Raw genomic sequence first — 25,741 nt, 5'->3', positions numbered from 1 at the left:
CCATTTTTCTGCCAGTATCCACTGCCAGATCAGTCAGGTCAGTTTCACATTGCTTCAGAAAAAAAATGGGCTGCAAAGAACTTTGCAAAGAAAAGTTGTTTCAAACATATAAAAATAGCACCACTTAATAGTCATTACTACAGTTCTAATAAGCACAGGCACTTTAGCTGCTCTGCTCGGTTACCAGGCTAAGGCTTATCTTATTATATCTGTACAAGTTCAGTTTGTTCAGCCGTCATTATTTGTACCGCGAACATTCACTCAGGGAAAAACAGGAGGGAGGCTATTTAGGAACAATATTTAGAAATGAAATTATAATCTTTTTTTTTCTTTTTAAGCAAGGTACATGTTTCGATTTCTTCACAGTTTGATTAAATGAATTCTAGATAGTCAGTGTATAAACCAGGCATGCTTAGTGAGTTTTTATAAAAAGAAAAACTTTCCCTGGACATTTGATTTGGAAAAAATTTAACATATAACAGAGTCAGAAAGAATTTTGTAGTAAACACCCAAATGCCTGCCACTGGAAGTCTGTCATTAAGATTCTTTTTATTGCATTTTTCATCCATCTGTCCATCTGTATATGTACCCATCTTTTTTTTTAATTTTTTTTGAATTTATTTATAATGCATACAATATTCTGTCTGTGTGTATGTCTACAGGCCACAAGAGGGCACCAGACCTCATTACAAATGATTGTGAGCCACCATGTGGTTGCTGGGGATTGAACTCAGGACCTTTGGAAGAGCAGGCAATGCTCTTAACCACTGAGCCATCTCTCCAGCCCCTGTACCCATCTTTCAAGTCATAATATCGTAAAGCTTTTGTGTCTGAAGAGATTTTGGATTGATATTCTGTGTTTGTTTTAGGTCAGTTTTATTTTTTCTTTATATAATGACAGGTGATTTTTAGGAATGACTGTAACTAGTCTACAATGTTCTGGAAACATCTGAATTTCAGATGTTAAGAAGACTGTGTTTTCCCTGTTTCTAGCTCCAAAAGATGAGTCGTGGGTATCCAGAAAACAATAATTTCCTGAATAATAATAACCAAATGGTATTAGATATGATCCTTTATCCATTAATTGGAATCCCTCAGACCATCAACTGGGAAACTGTGGCAAGGCTTGTGCCTGGACTAACACCCAAAGAGGTAAGTAACAATCCCTAGATACGACCTAAGGAGCAAACACAACAGCAACACTAAAAACAGAACCCCCAAATGTGAGATCTAAAGAAACATCTAAGTGAAAAGAATTTACAGCTCTTTATTTTCTCTTATATTTATTTTATTGTATTTATAAGCGTTTTGTCTGTATGTATGTCTGTGCACCACATTCACATAGTGCCCAAGGAGACCAGAAGAGGACATTCCAGGACAGCCAGGGCTACATATAGAAATCCTGTCTCCTAAGATAATTTTAAAATAAAGTATCTTTAAATAGAAGGCAAGAAAATAACTTTTTGCCATTAATCTTTTTACTTTGCCTTACACATACATAATCTTAATGATTGAAGTTGATCATTCAGAACTATGAATAAATATGTCTTCTCCCCTATAAGTTAGATCATTCAACAATATTTTATTAAATTTTATTGGATGAAGATTATCTTAATGATTACTCTTATAATATTACTCAATGATAATATCATGTATTAAGGTAGTAAGCATGTATAAAACCATTATGTGATCCCGAATTTCCTGAGAAACCACCACACTGCTTTCCAAAGTGGTTGCACAAGTTTGCATTCCCACCAGCAATGGGTGAGTGTACCCCTTTCTCCACAACCTCTCCAGCAAAGGCTATCATTGGTGTTTTTGATTTTAGCCATTCTGACAGGTGTAAGATGGTATCTTAAAGTTGTCTTGATTTGCATTTCCCTGATCGCTAAGGAAGTTGAGCATGACCTTAAGTGTCTTTTGCCCATTTGAACTTCTGTTGAGAATTCTCTGTTCAGATCAGTGCCCCCATTTTATAATTGGGTTGATTAGCCTTTTACGGTCTAGTTTCTTGAGTTCTTTATATATTTTGGATCTGAAAAAGCCTGGGATAAAACCGGACTCGCTGAACATAGCGGACAATGAGGACTACTGAGAATTCAAGAACAATGGCAATGGGTTTTTGATCCTACTGCACGTACTGGCTTTGTGGGAGCTTAAGCAGTTTGGATGCTCACCTTACTAGACCTGGATGGAGGTCGGTGGTCCTTGGACTTCCCACAGGGCAGGGAACCCTGATTGCTCTTTGGGCTGACGAGGGAGGGGGACTTGATTGGGAGAGGGGGAGGGAAATGGGAGGCAGTAGCAGGGAAGAGACGGAAATCTTTCATAAATAAATAAATTAAAAAATAAAAAAAACATTATGTGCTTTTTGAACTTTTTTGGTTAGCACAGGAAGTACCACCATTCTGGCATTTTCATTCACAGGGAGTTTTGTAATGTAACCTCCATTTTTACCATTTTCTATCTTCGCAGTGTGCAAAAAGGTTTGATGAGCTGAGGAGCAGCGGAAGCTCACCTGTTGACAACCAGTACAACCCCTTAATGGCAGCTGGGGAGGGTCCTGTGGAGGCTTTAGCCACTTACATTAAATCTTCACTTCTGGAAACACAAGGAGATTTTCAAGAGACTCCAGTTGATCAAGATACAGTTTCCAAAGCAGGTAAGGTTGTAAAGTACAATATAGCACTTGTCCTTATGAAAATCTACATTTGTACAGTCTAGTCAACCTTAGTCAACAATTCAAATACTTGTGTAAAATCTGTTAGTATTTTTATCTTTGTGAATGTTAAAAATTTTCATTGTCTTTGCTGTTTTTCAAAAACCTTAACTGTAAATATGTAGGCCAAGTAACATTTCTAAAACAAAATGTTAATTGTATCAAAATTATTTACTCTAGTTTCTCAAACTAGTGTTTTACATATTGTTTATTTGCTGTAATTTTGTTTTTTGAAAAAGGGTGTCATGTAACCCAGGCTGGCCTTGAACTCAGTATGTAGCTAAGAAAGACCTTGAACTTCTGAGTTTCCTGCCTCCCATCTCCCAAGTACTGAGAGATGACTGTATCTCTGTACTGAGAGATGACTGTATCACTGTACTGAGAGATGACTGTATCTCTGTACTGAGAGATGACTGTATCTCTACTGAGAGATGACTGTATCACTGTACTGAGAGATGACTGTATCACTGTACTGAGAGGTGACTGTATCACTGTACTGAGAGATGACTGTATCACTGTACTGAGAGATGACTGTATCACTGTACTGAGAGGTGACTATCTCACTGTACTGAGAGGTGACTGTATCTCTGTACTGAGAGATGACTGTATCTCTGTACTGAGAGATGACTGTATCACTGTACTGAGAGGTGACTGTATCACTGTACTGAGAGATGACTGTATCACTGTACTGAGAGATGACTGTATCACTGTACTGAGAGGTGACTGTATCTCTGTACTGAGAGATGACTGTATCACTGTACTGAGAGGTGACTGTATTACTGTACTGAGAGATGACTGTATCACTGTACTGAGAGGTGACTGTATCTCTGTACTGAGAGGTGACTGTATCTCTGTACTGAGAGATGACTGTATCACTGTACTGAGAGGTGACTGTATCTCTGTACTGAGAGATGACTGTATCACTGTACTGAGAGGTGACTGTATCACTGTACTGAGAGATGACTGTATTACTGTACTGAGAGATGACTGTATCTCTGTACTGAGAGATGACTGTATCACTGTACTGAGAGATGACTGTATTACTGTACTGAGAGATGACTGTATCTCTGTACTGAGAGATGACTGTATCTCTGTACTGAGAGATGACTGTATCACTGTACTGAGAGATGACTGTATCACTGTACTGAGAGATGACTGTATCACTGTACTGAGAGATGACTGTATCACTGTACTGAGAGGTGACTGTATCTCTGTACTGAGAGATGGAGTATATCACCACACCCAGTTTATGCAGTGCCGGGGGTTAGTCTCAGTCGTGCTAGATAAGTCTTCAGCCAGCTGAACTGTATTCCTAGCCTTTATTTCCTTATTTTAAATTAATTTAACGTGGATGCAATATAGCAAATTTATATTTCATTTTCTCTCCTGTGCTCATAGTTTTTTTTTGTGGATATCCCACTTAAAGAATAATAAAATTTTCTTCTCCCAGAACAAATCAAAGTTAAGTTTTAAGTTCAGCTGCACTCTGACCTGTTTTTTACTTTTACTTTTTCATGTAGCTCAGGTTGGCTCAAACTTGTTATGTAGCTAAGGATGACCTTGTATGCCTGATCTTTCCGTGTGCTGGGATAAAGGCGTGTACCATCATGCTTAGACACTTTTTAAAGTATTTATTAATTAGTTAATTTCTTTCATTTGTTTGTTTTTGAGACAGAATCTCTCTATGTAGCCCTAGCTGTCCCAGAACTTACTGTATGAACCAGACTGGTCTAGAACTCATTGAGCTCCATCTACCACTGCCTCCCAACTTCTGGGATCATAGGCATATGCTACTATCCAGGCTACTTTAAAAAAAATAGAGCATCTTGCTCATCGTAGTCTCTTTTTACAGCCATGTTTACTGCAGTTGACAGAAATTCAGGTAGCACAATGGCAGGGTTGAGGAGGTGTTTTCTGGAGTTGCACTTGGAAGTCACCGGTTTACTTTCATCTGCAGTCAGAATATGGAAATAGGAATGTACTTTGAGAAGAGGAGACTGGACTGTGCTTTTGAGCAATTGGCTTGGTTTGGAATACCACATCTTCTGAGAATGTTCACTAGAACGTTAGCAGTTCGTACTGCCCTTAAGATATGAGTATTAAGGTGAGAAATGCTACCTGACAAATGCCAAATACCATAGCTGGCCTTGGGAACCATGTGTTTACCTTGTTACCATTCCATAAGTAAACCCATTCTCAGCTAGAAATGCTAACCCACCCCCCTTTTTTTGTATGTGTCTGTTTCTGTATTTAAGGAAGACATAGTATAGCTTCCACAAGGAATTGTTCTTCAGAAAGTGAAAATTGTACTACTCGTAATGCTGGAGAAATGACTGAAGAATCTGAAGGGTAGGAGGCCGGTTGTTTGCTAGATAAGATTTAATATTAATATTACCGTTAGCCGTTCACATATACGATTGGTGGTTGTGTTTATCAGTCAGCATACTGTAGGAATTTTACATTACTTCATTGCTAAGACATTGGAATCAGATTCATCTGTGCTGAACAACAACAAATAGCTTAATACCTAAGCATGTTGCTTGCTTGTGTTATTTATAAGTTGTGGAGGTTTTTCATTCTTAAAATAATTTGCCTATCTTTAAAAATTAGAAATAACATCTATTAACATAATTTTGAAAGTAAATTTTAATGTCCAAAGAAAAACCTCTAAGTAATTAGTTCTTTAACTTTACTAATGAGATTAGATATGCATTTTAGAACTGTCTAGTATAGTTGCTTTACAAATATATAGGAATCAGAATGTATTTCAGTATGCTTCAAATTTTGATATTTTGTTTTGCTCTTTGTGTTTCCTATACAATAAAGTGCATGCATAATAAATGTTTACTTTGTTTTGACAAATAATACACTAGCTCACCTAATGAATATGGAACTATCTTTTTCATCTATAAAATTTCTTTCCTGTACCTCTAATTTTTGTAGATTTATAATAACAGTTTTATTAATATGAAGTTCACATATCACAGAACTCATCTACCCACTGCCTTCCTCCTCTCCCTCCTCTCCCTTTCCTTGTATGCGGATGGAGCCTAGGGCACTGCACATGCCAGGGAAGCAAGCCCTCAGCTGCTAGCTAGTCAGAGTCAGCCAGGTTTCCCGGGCAGCCTTGAACTTGAGCTCTCCCTCTCCACAGGCCAGAGTGTGCATAGTGAGCACATGTGAGCAGAGGGTATTGGTAGGAATCCCTGCTTCCTGCTTACCACGTGGGTCCCAAGGATTAAAGCGAGGCCATCAGGCTTAGCAACAAATACCCTTCCTACTGAGCCTCTTGTTAGCCCTCTTTTGATTGTGATAGAACATTGATGATAATACTTCTTCTTATATCCCAACTTTATATAAAACACTTTGTTCTGTATTTGGAATTTGTGAAATTGAACTAAGCACTAAGTAATTCATACTTTTAGTACACTGTATTTCTTCCTATTTATTCTCTTTTTGTAATGGCATGAGACAATGCATCACACTGTTGGGGGTTCTGGTTTTTCATTTGTTTGTGTATGTGAAGGTGCAGGTGTGGAAGTGAAAAGATTTTCTCCGTCCTGGAACATTCCAGGTTGGCTTCCTGGATGCAGCCAAGTCCTAAGGATCTGTCTGCTTTGATCTGCCCAAAACACTGTGCTTTTTAAAATGGGTTCTAGGAATTCAGCTCCATCTCATTTACCCTTACCCCTGTTTTTTCCTTTTTAGTTGACTTTTGCATTTTTGAGACAGGGTCTCACTCTATGGCCCAGGTTGGCCTGGTACCTACTATACAGTACAGACAGCCCCCAGCTGATGGTAATCCTACCACTTCAGATTCTCATGCCCCATTACACACGTGAGCTGCCATACCTAGCGAAATACATCACTTTCAAGGAAGGTAAATTCAAGGAGTATGTAGTTTTTGAAGCAAACTTTCAGATGTATTTACTAAATTATTTTATGTAAATAAGCACATAGTTTTAATTCTTTTTTTATAAGTAATCTTTTTATTATTATTACTTTAATACAGTCTTATTCCACACAGTATCCCTGCTCCCACCCCTTCCCCCCATACCCCACCCTTCTCCTTACCCCCATCCATCCCCAGAAAGGGTAAGCCCCCCATGGAGAGTCAACAAAGTCTAACAGCAGTTTGATATAGGATCAAGGCCCTCCCCACATATCTAGGCTGAGCAAGGTATCCCTCCATAGAGAATGTGCTCCAAGATGCCAGATCAAGCACTAGGGATAAATCCTGGTCCCACTGCCAGTGGCCTCACAGAACACCCAAACCTCACAACTGTCCCCCACATGACGTGGGCCTAGTTTGGTCCCATCTTGTAACTGTACTCATTAATATATATTTCATGAGTGCATGGAGCCAAACATTGCTGATACTAAAGTAAGCATACAGGTTTTTAATTTGATTGTTCAAAAAATCATTTTAGATAAATAGTTTTCCTTTTTTAAAAGTATAAAGATGTTAGTTATTACACAAGAATCAAAGTCTATTATTTAATTGTTCTTTGAGAACTGAAACTTGAACAATAAAATTGAAGCCATGTAAAGTATTAGTTCTTTAGAAACAATATTTTTTATTTCTTTATGAAATGGGTAGCTTACTAAAGTTAATCATAATATAAGGTATAATCAGATAAACAAGAAGTGAGAAATTTTGAAGTCAGACCCTATAAAACAGATTTTTGTGGTCGAAACTTGCAAGAGGACCTTGTTCTCTTACCGCCACTACACATCAGTGGTCTCGCCGCCCCTTCACACTCTAATCGTCTCTTTTCTGTGTAACGTTTTTCATGAAGGCCAAACATGGTGATCCACGTATGTGATGAAGCAAAAAACTTGAAAGAAGATTTTATTTGTCCACGAGATCTTTTAATATCAGAAATGAAGTACTTTGCTGAATATTTATCTATGGATGCCCAGCGCTGGGAAGAGGTGGACATTTCTGTTCATTGTGATGTTCATATTTTCAACTGGCTGATAAAATATGTCAAAAGGAACACTAAGGAGAATAAGGATTGTGAGATTCCCACTTTAGGTAAAAAAACAAAAACAAAAAAACAATCCATTGCTTATTTTGAGCTGAAATCTGTGTCAGGTCCAAACTGAGGCGTAGAGGTTTACTAGAGCTGTGCTCAGACCACAGGAACTCAGGCTCTCTCCGTCCTGGAATGGGTCCTGGGGCTCTTTAAAGGCTCTCAAGGTTAACCAGGTTTACATGACAATACCAAGATGTTAACTCACTTTTTCTGTGTGTCAAGATTTGTTCCGAATGTGAAAAGGCAACGTGTACAAAATTGTTGAGCTTTCTAGCCCGAATCAAAGCAGACACAGAGAGCTGTTTTACTGGTTTTCTCCAGTACCATGCACTCATAGTTAAAAAGGAAAGGGAAAAATGTAGGTTCACTTGTCCTTGATGAAGCGGTAAAAATGACTTTATTATACTTCAACCCTCAGTATACATCCTTTTCTGGACTCTCATAATGGCCTCAGCAGTTTGGATGCTTACCAGTGTGGCTGTCTTGAGGGAAAGCATTGGCACAGCTGAGTGAGCTTATAACTATGAGCTAACTCAACTGACCTCAAAGTAGAAAAACATGTTTACTTGAGAAAGCAGCTAACAGAACTTGTGATTATTCAGACAGGTAAATGAGCTAGTCACATAAAGAAAAACAGTTGATAGTGGTGTTGTTAGTGATAAAAGCCAAGTTCTCACGTGAGAATTCAAGTTTTGGAAAGTGTCCCTGCTGCAGTGTAACCGACAACTTCTCCATACACAAAAACTTTTCTTTCTAAATTCTGTTGGTCTTACTATCAAATCTGAGCTCTAAACACCTCTTTCCAGTGAGTCGTCTGAGTACTTAGAACATGCACGACTCTCCCACGTGAGCACTGTGCAGTGTCTGAAACATTTCTGCAGTGGGTTAACGCTGCACTCACAGTGCAGATGACCACCGAACAAAGGAGTAGTTTACTGATCTGAGTTCAGATTCTGTGCCACGCCACCTTCACGACAATACTACATGTCAAGTTTTGGCTTCACAAAAGCAGCCTACCCCCAAACAAGTGCAAAAGCTGATTTGAAGCCAGGTGTGGTGGCTCATGCTTGTAATTCCAGCACTCTGGGAAGCTGAGGCAAGAGCATTGCTATAAGTTGAAGATCAGCCTGGGCTAAGAGTGAGATCCTGTCTCAGAAGAAAGAAACAGATACGAGAATTTGGCAGTCAGTTAAGTTAGACGTTGAAGAGATTTATAAAAAATGTTCATCAGTGCCACTCACTAATTTTTTTATTTGAAGATATTTTTTCACAAAACTATGTTTACATGTAATAGAATTATTGTATTTTAAAACTGACTTCTAAAAATTTCCTGACATTATTTCTAATATGGTAAATTATGGTAAATACTGACATATGTCCCACATAAACAAAATCTGTTTCTAAGATTGTAAAGGATTTCTACTACAAAGGGTTCAGAATGATTGTTACCAGGATGGTGGAAAATGGCAGGATTTCTTCTTAAATATATTTTACAGAGATGACATATTTACTGAAATTGCAGTGTGAGGCAGCACCTCCTTTCTCTCTGTGTGCCCGAGACCCACTCAGTGTGGCTGTCGTGTGCAGCTCTCTGTGTGTGCCCGGAGACCCACTCAGTGTGGCCGTCGTGTGCAGCTCTCTGTGTGCCTGGAGACCCACTCAGTGTGGCCGTCGTGTGCAGCTCTGTGTGTGCCTGGAGACCCACTCAGCGTGGCCATCGTGTGCAGCTCTGTGTGTGCCTGGAGACCCACTCAGTGTGGCTGTCGTGTGCAGCTCTCTGTGTGCCTGGAGACCCACTCAGTGTGGCCATTGTGTGCAGCTCTGTGTGTGCCTGGAGACCCACTCAGCGTGGCCATTGTGTGCAGCTCTCTGTGTGCCCGAGACCCACTCAGTGTGGCTGTCGTGTGCAGCTCTCTGTGTGCCTGGAGACCCACTCAGTGTGGCCATTGTGTGCAGCTCTATGTGTGCCTGGAGACCCACTCAGCGTGGCCATTGTGTGCAGCTCTCTGTGTGCCTGGAGACCCACTCAGCGTGGCCGTCGTGTGCAGCTCTCTGTGTGCCTGGAGACCCACTCAGCGTGGCCATTGTGTGCAGCTCTCTGTGTGCCCGGAGACCCACTCAGTGTGGCCGTCGTGTGCAGCTCTCTGTGTGCCCGGAGACCCACTCAGTGTGGCCGTCGTGTGCAGCTCTCTGTGTGCCTGGAGACCCACTCAGCGTGGCCATTGTGTGCAGCTCTCTGTGTGCCCGGAGACCCACTCAGTGTGGCCGTCGTGTGCAGCTCTCTGTGTGCCCGGAGACCCACTCAGTGTGGCTGTCGTGTGCAGCTCTCTGTGTGCCCGGAGACCCACTCAGTGTGGCCGTCGTGTGCAGCTCTCTGTGTGCCCGGAGACCCACTCAGTGTGGCTGTCGTGTGCAGCTCTCTGTGTGCCTGGAGACCCACTCAGTGTGGCTGTCGTGTGCAGCTCTGTGTGTGCCTGGAGACCCACTCAGCGTGGCCATTGTGTGCAGCTCTCTGTGTGCCTGGAGACCCACTCAGTGTGGCTGTCGTGTGCAGCTCTCTGTGTGCCTGGAGACCCACTCAGCGTGGCCGTCGTGTGCAGCTCTGTGTGTGCCTGGAGACCCACTCAGCGTGGCCGTCGTGTGCAGCTCTCTGTGTGCCTGGAGACCCACTCAGTGTGGCTGTCGTGTGCAGCTCTGTGTGTGCCTGGAGACCCACTCAGTGTGGCCATAGTATGTACCATTAGCATTTTGTCAGTAGTTCATTTCCATTATATTTCAGAATCTTTAAATGTTTGTCAGCACTGATGCCTTTCTGAAATACTTCCCTAATTAATGCTCTCATCCATCGCTCGTTAGCTTTTCTCACTGTGACTTTTGCATGCCATTATCTTTAGCTAGAGTTTTGTACTTAACATGAATCTAATTCATGGACAGTTTACCATATTTGTCTATACCCTAAGATTTAATATTAGATCTTCTTTCTTTTATCCAATCTAAGTGATATAAGTAAGGGTATATCAATTTTTTTTATTAAAGTAACATCCTCTTTTAAGATGAAAAGAGAAAATTGAGTTAAAAATCAAAATGAAATTTCAACTTTTTTTTTCTTTTTATTAGAGCCAGGAAATGTCATTTCAATTCTCATTTCTTCAGAATTCCTGAAGATGGATTCATTAGTAAGTATTCATTTTAAAAATCTAAGCCCCTTTATTGACCTAATCCTATCCCTCTTTTGGATGTATAGAAAGCAAAATAGTTAGCTTCAGAGAATAATTGTAACAGTACTTTGTTCTTTTGAGAAGGGGTTAAGACTACTGGGTATCATTTGTATGTTATATCTATAATTGGAACAACTGTGTAATTTGAGCCTTGATAGAATAAACTTTATTCTAAAAGATTTTTGTTCTATCACTAATAAGGAAAATTAATTGGATTATGTTGTTTTACTATTTAAATAATTTCTTTAGGCATGTTTTTATTCTATGTGTCTCTCACTTATAGTTCAATGAACAAAAACCAAATTCCCAGCTACTAAACAGTGTAGCTTTGTGTTTACATCATAGTTTGTATCTATTGCTTAAGGACAGCTGGTCAAATATAAAACTGTAATATATATATATATACACACACATACACACATCTATTTCAAGCGATAATATTAAGTACAATTATTTTCTTATTTATCTAATAAATATCTGGGCAACCCTAGGATGCATAGTCAGGCTTAATCTCACACAAAACCAAAAGCAAAAAAATGTTTGTAATTCATGGTTTTCTGTTCCCACGGCTGACATTTTGCAGCTGTTATTTAAATGCTCTCTGGGTTTGCCCCATCCAGCTGTACAGAGCAGAGTGCTGCCGTGCTGTGTGCAGGCGGACTCGCTGGTTTGTGAGGTGTCTGCGGGCCGTGGGCTTCAAGCAGGACCTACAGAACAATCAGAGTCCTCACACTTCGAGTTTCAGACCTTAAGCCCTGAACTTTTATATCATCAGAACAGTGTGTGGAGAAATATGAGACGTCTCTCTCTTTACATTTACACTAAGTAAATCCACCTCAGGTTAGAGAAAGCAAATAAAACAGAACGGAGAAAGTCCTTACATGTCTGAAATTTTGTTTCTCTTCCCTGGAGGATTGGGTATACCTTAATAACTAAGTTTGTCCTTGAGAAGTCAATTGAATATGCATGGTAGTGTGCAGAGTAAGATTTATGTCTGCTACAGACACTTAAAATACATTATTGTAAATAAAAGGAATTGGAAATGATTTCTCTATATGTGTTTTAAATTTTGCCTATTTAACAGTGTAGATGAACACATACAGGTCCAATTACTGGCAATGTATATGTGGGTTTGATTTTTCATGATTTTTATGTTTGAAGTTACTCTGACAATATCATTTATGTTACTATTTTCAACACTGATTTTCTATTCTGTGTTTTTCAGGTTGAACAATGTATTCAGTATTGCCACAGAAATATGAATGCCATAGTAGCTGCCCCATGCAACATGAACTGTATCAATGCAAACCTCCTTACACGCATAGCTGATCTGTTCACACACAATGAAATTGATGACTTGAAGGACAAAAAAGATAAGTTTAGGAGGTAACTCTTTAAACCTTAGTTCTAAAAAAGATAAGTTTAGGAGGTAACTCTATAAACTCTAGTTCTAAAAAAGATAAGTTTAGGAGGTAACTCTTTAAACCTTAGTTCTAAACCTAATAAGTTTTGTTAAGTATATTTCTGTTTAATTTTAGTGAAATTCTATTTTAAAATATATATGATATATATTTCTATTTTACTTTAAATAAAAAACCAATAACTTACAATAAATTTTAATGATTTAAAAATTTTTATTACATGGGGCTGGAGAGATGGCTCAGTGGTTAAGAGCATTGCCTGCTCTTCCAAAGGTCTTGAGTTCAATTCCCGGCAACCACATGGTGGCTCACAACCATCTGTAATGAAGTCTGGTGCCCTCTTCTGGCCTGCAGACATACACGCAGACAGAATATTGTACACATAATAAATAAATATTTTTTTAAAAAAATTTTATTACATTTAACTTTATTTTGTGTGGACACCAAAGCACATATGAAATCAGTTTTCTCCTTCTCCAGGATGGATTCTGGGGTGCTCAGATTTGATGTCAGATACCCTTTTCTGACAAAGTATCTTGCTAGCTCCTAGTAATCATTATGTATAATGAACATATGGACATATGGTGGTAATGAGCTGTGTTAAGATTAAGGCTTCATCTTAAGGGGGCAAAGGGGTATGATGTGAGACCAGCAACATCTTGTAGCGGCCATTGGGGTCAGAGCACTGACTCTGAAAAACTTATTTTTATTATTTTTTAATTGTATGTCTTCCTCTGCATGGTGGGGGTTCACATGAGTGCAGGTACAGGTGGAAATCAGGGGCACTGGATCCCCTGAATCTGGAGACATGTGCTATTGTAAGCTGCCCAGAATGTGTGCTTGGAACCAAATGCAGGTCCTTCATAGGAACAGTGTGCGTTCTAAACTGCTGAGCCATCTCCAGCTCAAGTCCACCTAGTCTAAATTAAGGCAGGGTTATAATAATGTTGGTATTTAGTAACCCAAGTTCTCCAGCTTTACCTTCAAGATTGCAACCTAGCTATTTTGGAATCCTTGCATTGCCCTACAGATATTTCCGGCGAGGAGACTGAGATCTAACTGGGATCTGTTGCACAAATTCTAATTCATCATTTATTTATTTATTTATTTATTTATTTATTTATGTATTATGTATGTAGGTATTTATTTATGTATTTATTTATACAATCTTTTCTCATTTTACATACCAATCCCAGTTCCCAGTCCCTTCCCTTCTCCTTCTCCCTCTACTTGCTCTCCCTCCCACCCCCGAGTCCACTCCTTAGAGAGGGTAAGGCTTCCCATTGGAAGTCAACAAGTTTATCACATTGCTTTGAGGAAGAACAAAGGCCCTCCTCACTATGTCTAGGCTGAGCAAGGTATCCCTCCAAAGAGAATGGGCTCCAAAAAGCCAGTATAAGCAGTAGGGATAAATCCTAGTTTCACTGCCAGTGGCCCCACAGTCTGCCCCAGCCATACAGCTGTCACCCACATTCAGAGGGCCTAGTTTGGTCCTTTGATAGATCCTCTGCTGTCAGTCTAGAGTCAGTGAGCTCCCAGTAACCCAGGTAAGCTGTTCCAGAGGGTTTCCCCATCATGGTCTTGACCCCTTTGCTCATATTACTGCTCCTCCCCCTCTTCGACTGGACTTTGGGAGCTCAGCCCAGTGCTTCACTGTGGATCTCTGTGTCTGCTTCCATCAGTTGCTAGATGAAGGTTCTATGATGACAGTTAAGGTCATCAATCTGACTACAGGGGAAGGCCAGTTCAATCTCTTAGGTGTCTTACCTGGGGTCATTCTTGTGGACTCCTGGGGATTTCTCTAGTGCCAAGTTTCTTGCTAGCCCCATAAATGGCTCCCTCAATCATGATATCTCTTTCCTTGCTCTCCTTCTCTGTCCCTCCCATTCCCTCAAGTTCTCCTTCCCTCCTTGCCCCCTCCCCCATGCTTCCAATTTTCTCAGGAGATCTTGTCTATTTCTCCTTCCTAGGGGGATCCATGTATGTCTCTCTTAGGGTTCTCCTTGTAACTGAGCTTTACTTGGGTCATGGACTATATAGACTGGTTATCCTTTGCTTTATGTCTAATATCCACTTATGAGTGGCTACATACCATGTTTGCCACCAAGGTTTGTAAACCAAGGTTTGGGTTACCTCATTCAGGATGGTTTTTTTCTAGTTCCATCCATTTGCATACAAATTTCAAGATTTTTTTTTTTAACCACTGAGTAGTACTCCATTGTGTAAATGTACCACATTTTCTTTTATCCCTTTTTTGGTTGAGGGGCATGTAGGTGGTTTCCAGGTTCTGGCTATTACAAATAATGCTGCTATAATATAATAATAAGCATAGTTGAGCAAATGTTCTTATAGTATGATTGTGCATCCTTTGGGTATATGCCCAAGAGTGGTATTGACTACCAATTTTTGAGAAACTGTCATACTGATTTACAAAGTGGCTGTACAAGTTTGCACTCCCACCAGCAACGGAGGAATGTTCCCCTTACTCCACATCCTCTCCAGCATAAGTTGTCATTGGTGTTTTTGATCTTAGCCATTCTGACTAGTATCTGAGAGTCGTTTTGATTTGCATTTCCCTGATGTCTAAGGATGCTGAACATTTCTTTTGGCCATTTGAGAGTCTTCTGTTAAAAATTCTCTGTTTAGATCTGTACCCTATTTTTTAATTGGATTATTTGGTATTTTGATGTCTAGTTTCTTGAGTTCTTTATGTATTTTGGAGATCAGCCCTCTGTCTGATACGGGGTTGGTTAAGATCTTTTCCCATTCAGTAGGCTGCCTTTTTGTCTTACTGACTGTGTCCTTTGCTTTTTTTTTTTTACACTGACTCCTTGTTTGAGTGAGAGGGTTTTATTTATTTATTTATATTGTTTTTTTTTTATGTTTATTGAGCTCTACATTTTTCTCTGCTCCCCTCCATGCCTCTCTCCTCCCCTTCAACCCTCCCCTAAGGTCCCCATGCTCCCAATTTACTCAGGAGATCTTGTCTTTTTCTACTTCCCATGTAGATTAGATCTATGTAAATCTCTCTTAGGGTCCTCATTGTTGTGTAAGTTCTCTGGGATTGTGATTTGTGGGCTGGTTTCCTTTGTTTTATGTTTAAAAGCCACCTATGAGTGAGTACATGTGATTATTGTCTTTCTGTGTCTGAGTTACCTTACTCAAAATGATGTTTTCTAGTTCGATCCATTTTCCTGCAAAATTCAAGATGCCATTTTTTTCTGCTGTGTAGTACTCCATTGTGTAAATGTACCACATTTTCCTTATCCATTCTTCAGTCGAGGAGCATTTCGGTTGTTTCCACGTTCTGGCTATGACAAACAAAGCTGCTGTGAACATAGTTGAGCACATGTCCTTGTGGCACGATTGAGCATCCTTTGGATATATACCCAAAAGTGGTATTACTGGGTCTTGAGGAAGGTTGTTTCCTAATTTTCTGAGAAATCGCCACATTGACATCCAAAGGGTTGTACCAGCTTGCATTCCCACCAGCAATGCAGAAGTGTTCCTATGTCCTTTGCTTTACACAAGGTCCTATTTATTTATTGTTGCTCTTGGTGTTTGTGCTACTGGTGTTATATTTAGGAAGTGATCTCCTATGCCCATGTGTTGAAAGCTATTTCCCACTTTCTCTTCTGTGCGGTTCATTGTGGCTGAATTTATATTGAGGTCTTTGATCCATTTGGACTTGAGTTTTGTGCATGGGGATATATATGGATCTATTTGTATCCTTCTACATGTTGACATCCAGTTATATCAGGACCATTTGTTGAAGATGCTTTCTTTTTTCTATTTTATAACTTTAGCTTCTTTGTCAAAAATCAGGTGTTCATAGGTATGTGGATTAAAATCCAGGTCTTCGATTCAACTCCATTGGTCCACCTGTCTGTTTTTATGCCAATACCAAGCTGTTTTCATTACTATAGCTCTATAGTAGATCTTGAAATCAGAGATGGTGATGCCTCCAGAAGTTCCTTTATTGTACAAGATTGTTTTTCCATATGAAGTTAAGTATTGTTCTGTCAAGGTCTGTGAATAATTGTATTGGGATTTTGATGGGGATTGCATTGAATCTGTAGATTGCTTTTGCTAAGGTTGCCATTTTTATCGTGTTGATTCTACCTATCCATGAGCATGGAAAATCTCTCCACTTTCTGATACCTTCTTCAATTTCTTTCTTCAAAGACTTAAAGTTCTTGTCGAACGGGTCTTTCACTTCTTTAGTTAGTGTTACCCCAAGATAGTTTATTTTATTTGTGGCTATTGTGAATGGTGATGTTTCTCTAATTTCTTTTTCAGCCCCTTTATTATTTGTATATAGGAGGGCTATTGATTTCTTTTTAGTTAACCTTGCATCCTGCTACACTATCAGCTGTAGGAGCTCCCTTGTTGAATTTTTGGGGTCACTTATGTATTCTATCATATCATTTGCAAATAGTGAAAGTTTGACTGTTTTCTTTCCAATTTGTATTCTGTTGATCTCCTTTTGTTGTCTTATTGCTCTAGTTAGAACTTCCAGTACTATATTGAATAGATATGGAGAGTGTAGACAACCTTGTCTTATTTGTGATTTTAGTAGAATCGCTTTAAGTTTCTCTCCATTTTGTTTGATGTTGACTGTCGGCTTGCTGTATATTGCTTTTATTATGTTTAGATATGTTACTTGTATCCTTGACCTCTCCAAGACCTTTATTATAAAGGGATGTTTGATTTTGTCGAATGCTTCTTCAGCATCTAATGAGATGATCATATATTTTTTTCTTCATTTATATAGTGAATTGCTTTGATAGATTTTCATATGTTGAACCATCCCTGCCTTTCTGGGATGAAGCCAACTTGATCATGGTAGATGATTTTTTTTTAATGTATTCTTGGATTTGGTTTGCCAGTAGTACTTTATTGAGTATTTTTGCATGAATGTTCATGAGGAAGATTGATTTGTAATTCTCTTTCTTGATTAAGTCTCGGTGTGGTTTCAGTATCAGGGTAATTGTAGCCTCATAGAAAGAGTTTGGCAATGTTCCTTCTGTTTTATTATGCAGAACAATTTGAGGAGTATAGGTATTAGCTCTTCTTTGAAGTTCTGGTAGAATTCTGTGCTGAAACCATTGGGCCCTGGGCTTTTTTGGTTGGAAGGCTTTTGATGACTGCTTCTATTTCCTTATGGTTATAAGTTTATTTAAATTGTTCATCTGGTCTTGATTTAATTTTGGTATATGGTACCTACCCAGAAAATTATCCATTTCTTATACATTTTCCAATTTTGTGGAGTACAGGTTTTCAAAGTATGACCTAATGATTCTCTGGATTTCCTCAGTGTCTGTTTTTATGTCCCCCTTTTTATTTCTGGTTTTGTTAATTTGGATATTCTCTCTCTACCTTTTGATTAGTTTGGAAAAAAGTTTGTCTGTCTTGTTGATTTTCTCAAAGAACCAGCTCTTTGTTTCATTGATTCTTTGTATTGTTTTCTTTGTTTCTATTTTATTGATTTCAGCCCTCAATTTGATTATTTTTCTGTTGTCTCTGGGTAACTCTGCTTCTTTTTATTGTAGAGCTTTCAGGTTTGCTGTTAAGTCACTAGTTGGAGATTTCTCCATTTTCTTAGTGCTCTGAACTTCCCTCTTAGCACTGCTTTCATAGTGTCCCATAGGTTTCAGTATGCTGTGTCTACATTTTCATTGAAGTTTAGGAAGTCTTTAATTTCTTTATTTCTTCCTTGACCTGGGGTGATTCAGTTGAGCACTGTTCAGTTTCCATGAGTTTGTAGGCTTTTTGCAATTAGTGTTGTGGTTGAATTCTAACTTTAAGCCATGGTAGTCCAATAAGATACAGGGAGTTATTCTGATTTTTTGTGTCTGTTGAGATTTGCTTTGTGACCAAATATTTGGTCAATTTTAGAGAAGGTTCCATCAGGTGCTGAGAAGGAGGTATATTCTTTTATATTTGGGTGCAATGTTCTGTAGATGTCTATTAAGTCCATTTGAGTCATGACATCCGTTAGTTCTCTTATTTCTCTGTTAAGTTACTGTCTGGTTGACCTATCCATTAGAGAGTGTAGGGTGTTGATGTCCCTACTGTCACACAGGGGTCCTTCCCAAGGGCAGTATGCACATCTCTCCAGCTATGATTTTAGCATCTTAATAATACCTAATCTTATGATTTGCAAACACTATAACTTTCTACTTATTTATTCCTAGGTATTTAATTTCTCATTGCTATTATAAATGCTATTCTGGTTTATTTGCTGTTAGCAAGAGAATATTAACGAAGGCTGCCCTTTACTTAAAGGGTTGAGAGAGAAGTAGCAGTTGGGCTCCTTTTAAGGCCCCTGGAGTGGAAAGGAAGGTAAATTCAAGGAAGTTTTGGAAGTGGAAGCGATGACAAAATGTGAGGACCCTGCTCTGTGTAGAGAGCAGAATTGGGGCCCGGATGTAGAAATGTGAGGACCCTGCTCTGTGTAGAGGGCAGAAGTGGGGCCCGGATATAGAAATGTGAGGACCCTGCTCTGTGTAGAGGGCAGAAGTGGGGCCCGGATGTAGAAAGTTTTCCAGACCTTTGCTCCGAATGATTGCTTAGGAAAAGAAAACAGAGCAGAAGTGGGCTCAAGGGGGTATTTGTAAGGCAATACTAGGTTTTTAAATGTGTTAATCAGAATGAGCCATTAAAAGAAAGAAATTGAGAATGAAGAGTATTATCCAAGAATTCAGCCCTTAAGTGGAAGGATGTGTAATGAAATTATCTTGAACAAAATACCTGGAAATGGGAATGGAATCCAAAATCCATATTTGGCCTTTAAGATCAACAAATAATACATTAAGAAAATGGTGGTAGGAAGGACATACATGGAAGACTTCAAGCTCAGTTATACTATGTTTAATAAGTACTTAGCATTTATTTCCTAATACTGTATCTGACATTATTTAAAAACATATAATTTAATCTTCATTAACCTTATGAGTTTATAATTATTAGCCATACTTTATTATCTTTGATTTTTGTTTGATTTACCATTAGAGTGAGTAGGGCACCTGGCCCTTCACCAGTGAAGGTCAGAGAATAACCTTTGAGAGTCCGTCTTTCTTCTTTTGCCTTTATCATCTCAGCACTTTGCTGGCCCCATTAGCCATATATTATACACAAGAAAATAAAGATCAAAAAGCAGGCTGCTAAAAATTACATTCCTAGGTATTGGTAGACCTGGGTTGTTAAATTCTCAAATTTTAAAATCTTTTTTTTTTTTATTTTTTTATTTTTTGGTTTTTCGAGACAGGGTTTCTCTGTAGCTTTGGAGCCTGTCCTGGAACTCCCTTGGTAGACCAGGCTGGCCTCGAACTCACAGAGATCCGCCTGTCTCTGCCTCCCAAGTGCTGGGATTACAGGAGTGCGCCACCACCGCCCGGCCCAAATTTTAAAATCTTGAATATTCCAGTAATAAAGGCCTGAAGGAAAGACAGATAACTGCTTCTTTTCTAGCAAAAAAATACATTCTTGACAGATATGGTGGCATATTCCTACAACTCTAGTACTCAAGAGGCTAATGCAGGAGGATTGTTCCAAGTCAGAGGCCATCCTGAGCTACATAGTGAAACCAGTTTTCAGAAAAACAACACAAAATATGAGCAAAAGCGGTGTCACAATGCATGAGCCTCGAACAGCGTTTGAGGTGGAGGGGGCAAGTACTCGGGATTTAAAGATCAACCCCAGCTGTAGAGTGAGTTTGGGGTCATAAGAGACCCAGCCTTTTAAAAAAAAAATGGCAAGATTGCTCAGTGGTTAAATGCACGTACTGCCAAGACTGGTGGCCTGAATCCAGTCCTCAGGACCCACATGGTGAAAGGAAAGAGCTGACTTCCGAAAACCATTCCCTCATCTCCATGTATGTACACACACACACACACACACACACACACACAGTAAATAAACACGTAATAAGAAAAAGAGAATCTTGATCAGCAATAGGTTTATTTACTTAGAATAGCAAAAATTAAATGCCCAAAAGGAACTTCCTAGGAAGTATTAATCTCATTTTCTACATGTATGAGGACAACACTTATTTTACCACTGTAAACTAACTTTAGGGCTGGGAAGATGGCTCCATACACAAAGTGGCTGCTGTGTATGCTTGAAAATCCCCGGACCCACAAAAAGTCAGACTTATGACATCTATCTGTGTAACCCTAGACTGGAGCAGTAGAGACAGAAAGATCCCAAGGACCCACTGGACAAGCCAGTCTAACCAAAATGACAGCCTCCACATTGAGTTAGAGATTCATTTTTTAAAAATAAAGTAGAAGGACCAGAGAGAGGCTTCAGTGTTTAAGAGCACATACTGCTCTTACAGAGGACCTGAGTTCAGTTTCCAGTACCAGTGTCCAGCAGCTCCAGGGGCTTTGATGCCCCCCATGGGCACCTGCGCTTATGCGCACACCCCCCACAGAGACGCATACCCATAATGTAAAAGGAAGGCAGGGAAGACGGAAAGGAGGGAGGGAAAACGCACCACTAACTTTAAGATGCTAAATATAGACGTTTATTGGCCATTTGTTTTTAATAGTAAACTATTTTGTAAGAAGATCGAAAGACTGTTTGATCCTGAGTACTTCAGTCCAGATTCTCGAAACAATGCAGCAACATTATACAGGTAACATATTTTTCTTGGTATGCTATGTAATATAGCTACGTTATATTCTCGGTATGTTATGTAATATAGCTACGTTATAGTCTTGGTATGCTATGTAATATAGCTACATTGTTTAATTACTACATTCATTCTTTTCTTGAGTGTTTTTGACATCTTGTTGTAGGTGTTGTTTGTGTAAGAAACTGTTAACCAGAGAAACGGAGAGGAGAATCCCTTGCATCCCTGGAAAAATCAATGTGGACCGACATGGAAATATTATCTACGTCCACATAAGGTACAGTGAAGATAATCGACAGTTTTCGTGTGTAAATTTCAAGAATACTTATAAACATATAACTTCATTTTCTGGTTTGTTTCTTGTTTGCTGTATAGTCTAAACTAGCTTTGAACTTACCCCCTCCTACCTCAGCTCCCAAGTGTCAGAGTTGTATGCAGGCACCGTACACTTCCTGTGTAAATACTTTTATAAGGACTAGGGCGGCACTGAGTGTATTTCTGACTGACTTAGAAAGACGCTGCTTCAAAACAAAAGTTGTTGCAAAAACTACCTTGTATTTACTGGGTGTGTTTCATAATGTCCTAAAACTTCAAAATGTTGCAAGTTATTATATGTTAGTCTTAAAAGATTTTAGTCAGTACCATTAAGGTGATTTATTGCTAATGTTTTTTATTATCTATTAAGTGTTATATTGAATTTTACAAGAGAACTAAATTTATTTTCAGTTAATTCTTGATGAATGAAAAAAATTAAGGGTGGAGTTTCTATATCTATTCTTCATACTTTGGCATACTTTATTAGCATATAATACATACTCATGCTTATATTTAACACAAGATTTCATTCTGAGTTGGTGAACTGTCTCAGAAGAACAGAAACTTTGAAGATGCGTGTGTTCTTTGATAGCATTCCGTTGCTAGGAAGTTTTACACAGAGGTATTGTTGAGTCTATGAAAGCATTTAACAAGGCCATTCATTGCCATATTAAGTATACTAGCTAGCTTCCCTCCTTCCACGAGTGGGCTAAAATACAGCCATGTAGTGGTACATGCACATGGTGCATGGGTGGGAATGCAGACGAGGAACCATGCACAAAATCATTTTTTAGTATTAAAATAAAATGTAATGTATAATGCTATATAAAATGTAGCAAATCAATTCTTTTTTAAAATGCTTGTTTGGTTCTCTGAATGGGGGCATATGTGTGTGGGTGCCCTAGAAGGCCAGAGGCATCAGATCCCCTGGAGCTGGCATTGTAGGTGGTAGTTAGCTGTCTGACATGAGTACCGAGGATCAAACTTGAGTCCTCTCCAAGGACAGTAACCGGCAAGCCATAACCCCAGCCCCTCAAATCAGCTCTTAGTGTATACCCTTCAAGGATAATGTTTAAACTGGGTGTGGTGGTGTATTTCTATAACCCGAGTACTCAGAACACAGAGCCACAGGATGGAGAGTTTGGTGTTAGCCTGAACTATATAGCAGATTTGAGACCAGCTTCAGAAAACTCTTGCCTGGGGCTGGAGAGATGGCTCAGCAGTTAAGAGCACTAGATACTCTTTCAGAGAACCCGGTTCAATTCTCAGCAGCCACATGGTGGTTCACAACCAACTCTAACTTCAGTTCAAGGAAATTTGATGCCCTATTCTGAGCTTCAGGGGTACCAGGCATGTACACGGTGCACAGATATGCATGCAGTCAAAGAACCACACACACACACACCAAAAAAAAGATTAAAATAAGCTTTTGGCTGGGGCTGATGAGATGACTCAGGGTTAATGTCCTTGCCACAATGCCCGACGACCTGAGTTTAATCCCCAGGACCCTCATAGTGGACGGAGAAATAGACTTGCCTAAACTGACCTCTTGACCTCTACTGGCACTCACAATAAATCAATGAATTAAAAATTTTAATTGTAATTTAAAAATATAAAAGGGCTGGGACTGGTGAGATGACTGAGCTAGTAAAGGAACTTTTCTAAGAAGCCTGGGGACCTGAGTTTGATTCCCAGGACCTACCTAATATAGGAGGGGACATATGACCTCACAGAGTTGTCCTCTGACCCACATACACACTCACACACAAAAGAAATAAATTATTTTAGAAAAACCAAGAGCTGAGGATGTAGCTCAGAGGTAGAGTGCTTGATTAACATGCTCGAGGCACTAAGTTTAATCCCTCGCATACCTGAAAGAAAGAAAATAAGGGAGGTGGAAAATGTCCTTAGAGAAGAATATATACTTACAAAGAAAGTTGTTAATAATCTTTAACATGTGTAATGCATAAAACAAAACTAAAAGGCTGGGGACATAATCCAGTTGGTAGAGTGCTTGCTTAGCATGCATAATAAAGTCCTAAGTGTGACCCTCTGTGCTGCAAAACTCAGGCATGGTAGCACCTACCTGTAATCTCAGCACTAGAGACAATCACAGAAAATCAAAGTCATCATGGGCTACACAATGCTCAAGACCAGCCTGGAGTGAAAAAATATATATCCCGTTTTAAAGAACATGTCCTCTAAAATATTAACTGTTACTTCTGGATGGTTCTCTATACGTATTAAAAATGTGTAAGTGGGCTGGAGAGATGGCTCAGTCCTTAAGTGCTTGCTGTACAAGCAGATCCGAGCTTGGATTCCCAGGATCCACATAACAAGCTGGATGTGACAGCATATGCTTGTAACACAAAGGCTGGAGTGGAGGAGCCTGGAAGCGCTGTGGTGAGCCAGTGCAGCCAGAACAGTGAGCTCCAGCTTCAGTGATGCCCCTGTCTCAGAACAGTTAGGTGGCAAGTGACATGGAAAGGCACCTGATCTCATCCTCTGGCCTCCACACACACACATGGCCAACTGTACCCATATACATGCGCAAACATGCAGTTACCACACATACAAAGTAATTTTAAAAATCCATAACCTGCGTGTATGCACACATACTCACATGAAAGCATGCATCCGCTACACACACACACACACACACACACACACACACACACACACCTATAACCTAGCCAAGTGTGGCTTATATCTGTAATCCATGAACTTGAAAAGTGAAGGCAGGGGCTGGAGCGATGGCTCAGCATTTTGGAGCACTGAAAGCTCTTCAGAGGACCCAAGTTCACTCCTCAGCACTCACACAGCAGTTCACATCCCTCTGCAGCTCTGGTTCTGGAGCATCCGATGCCCTCTCTGACCTCTGTGGGCTCTGCATACACCTGATACACAGACATACATGCAGACAAATGCATAAGATAAAAATAGAGTGTTTTTATTTACTTAATAATACTTTTATTTGGGGGGGTTCAGGATAGAGAGAGTTTCTCTGTGTAGCTTTGGAGCTCTTTTTTCTTTTTTTATTGAAAAAAATTTCCGCCTCTTCCCAGCCTTCCACTCCTCTCCCCCTACCCCCACTCCTCTCCCCCTCCCTCTCCAGTCTGAAGAGCAGTCAGGGTTCCCTGCCCTGTGGAAAGTCCAAAGTCCTCCCCCCTCCATCCTGGTCTAGGAAGGTGAACATCCAAACTGGCTAGGCTCCCACAAAGCCAGAACATGAAGTAGGATCAAAACCCATTGCCATTGTCCTTGGTTTCTCAGCAGCCCTCATTGTCCACCATATTCAGAGAGTCTGGTTTTATCCCATGCTTTTTCAGTCCCAGTCCAGCTGGCCTTGGTGAGCTCCCAATAGATCAGCCCCACTGTCTCCTTGGTGGGTGCACCCCTTGTGGTCCTGACTTCTTTGCTCATGTTCTCCCTCCTTCTGCTCCTCATTGGGACATTGGGAGCTCAGTCCGGTGCTCCAGTGTGGGTCTCTGTCTCTATCTCCATCCATCACCAGATGAAGGTTCTATGGTGATATGCAAGATATTCATCAGTACGACTATAGGATAAGGTCATTTCAGGTTCCCTATCCTCAGATGCTCAAGGAACTAACTGGGGACCTCACCTTGGGCACCTGGGAGCCCCTCTAGGTCCAAGTCTCTTGCCAACCCTAAGATGGCTTCCTTAATTAAGATATGTGCTTCCCTGCTCCCCTATCCAACCTTCCTTTATCCCAAGTTCTCCCCATCCCACCCTTCTCACTTTTCTATCCTCATCTCCCCTAACTCCCCTCCCACCCCACCCCCAAGATCCCAATTTTTTGCCCGGCAATCTTGTCTACTTTCCATAACCAGGAGGATAGCTATATGTTTTTCTTTGGGTTCACCTTCTTATTTAGCTTCTTTAGGAAATCAAATTATAGACTGACTGACCTTTATTTATGGCTAGAACCCAATTATGAGTGAGTACATCCCATGTTCATCTTTTTGGGTCTGGGTTACCTCACTCAGGATAGTATTTTCTATTTCCATCCATTTGCATGCAAAATTTGAGAAGTCATTTTTTTTTTACCGCTGAGTAGTATTCTAATGTGTATATATTCCACACTTTCTTCATCCATTCTTCCATTGAAGGACATCTAGGTTGTTTCCAGGTTCTGGCTATTACAAATAATGCTGCCATGATCATAGTTGAACAAATGCCCTTGTCATATGATCGGGCATCTCTTGGGTATATTCCCAAGAGTGGCATTGCTGGGTCCAGGGGTACGTTGATCCCGAATTTCCTGAGAAACCGAAACACTGATTTCCAAAGTGGTTGCACAAGTTTGCATTCCCACCAGCAATGGATGAGGGTACCCCTTCCTCCACAACCTCTCTAGCAAAGGCTATCAT

At 39.9% G+C, this 25,741-nt stretch overlaps 1 protein-coding gene across 11 annotated transcripts in view; it reads left to right on the top strand.

Moving 5' to 3' along the window:
* Window positions 1-25,741, top strand: part of Sanbr (SANT and BTB domain regulator of CSR) — a 76,939-nt gene that overhangs the window by 3,938 nt on the left and 47,260 nt on the right. For 9 of the 11 annotated variants that reach the window (XR_012907338.1, XM_075944502.1, XM_075944501.1 and 6 more), the window contains 8 exons: window positions 994-1,152; window positions 2,476-2,662; window positions 4,975-5,068; window positions 7,519-7,757; window positions 10,876-10,934; window positions 12,202-12,362; window positions 20,952-21,038; window positions 21,202-21,312. Coding sequence is in view for 10 of the 11 variants with exons in the window: in XM_075944502.1 (XP_075800617.1) it covers window positions 1,003-1,152; window positions 2,476-2,662; window positions 4,975-5,068; window positions 7,519-7,757; window positions 10,876-10,934; window positions 12,202-12,362; window positions 20,952-21,038; window positions 21,202-21,312 (1,088 nt within the window). In the remaining variant the exon portion in view is untranslated. The remainder of the gene's footprint in view (window positions 1-993; window positions 1,153-2,475; window positions 2,663-4,974; window positions 5,069-7,518; window positions 7,758-10,875; window positions 10,935-12,201; window positions 12,363-20,951; window positions 21,039-21,201; window positions 21,313-25,741) is intronic. The other 2 variants (XM_075944504.1, XM_075944503.1) reach the window with 2 other exon arrangements.

Source organism: Microtus pennsylvanicus, chromosome 12, assembly GCF_037038515.1.
Source record: "Microtus pennsylvanicus isolate mMicPen1 chromosome 12, mMicPen1.hap1, whole genome shotgun sequence".
NCBI lineage: Eukaryota > Metazoa > Chordata > Mammalia > Rodentia > Cricetidae > Microtus > Microtus pennsylvanicus.
This window is presented reverse-complemented; position numbering and strand designations above follow the sequence as displayed.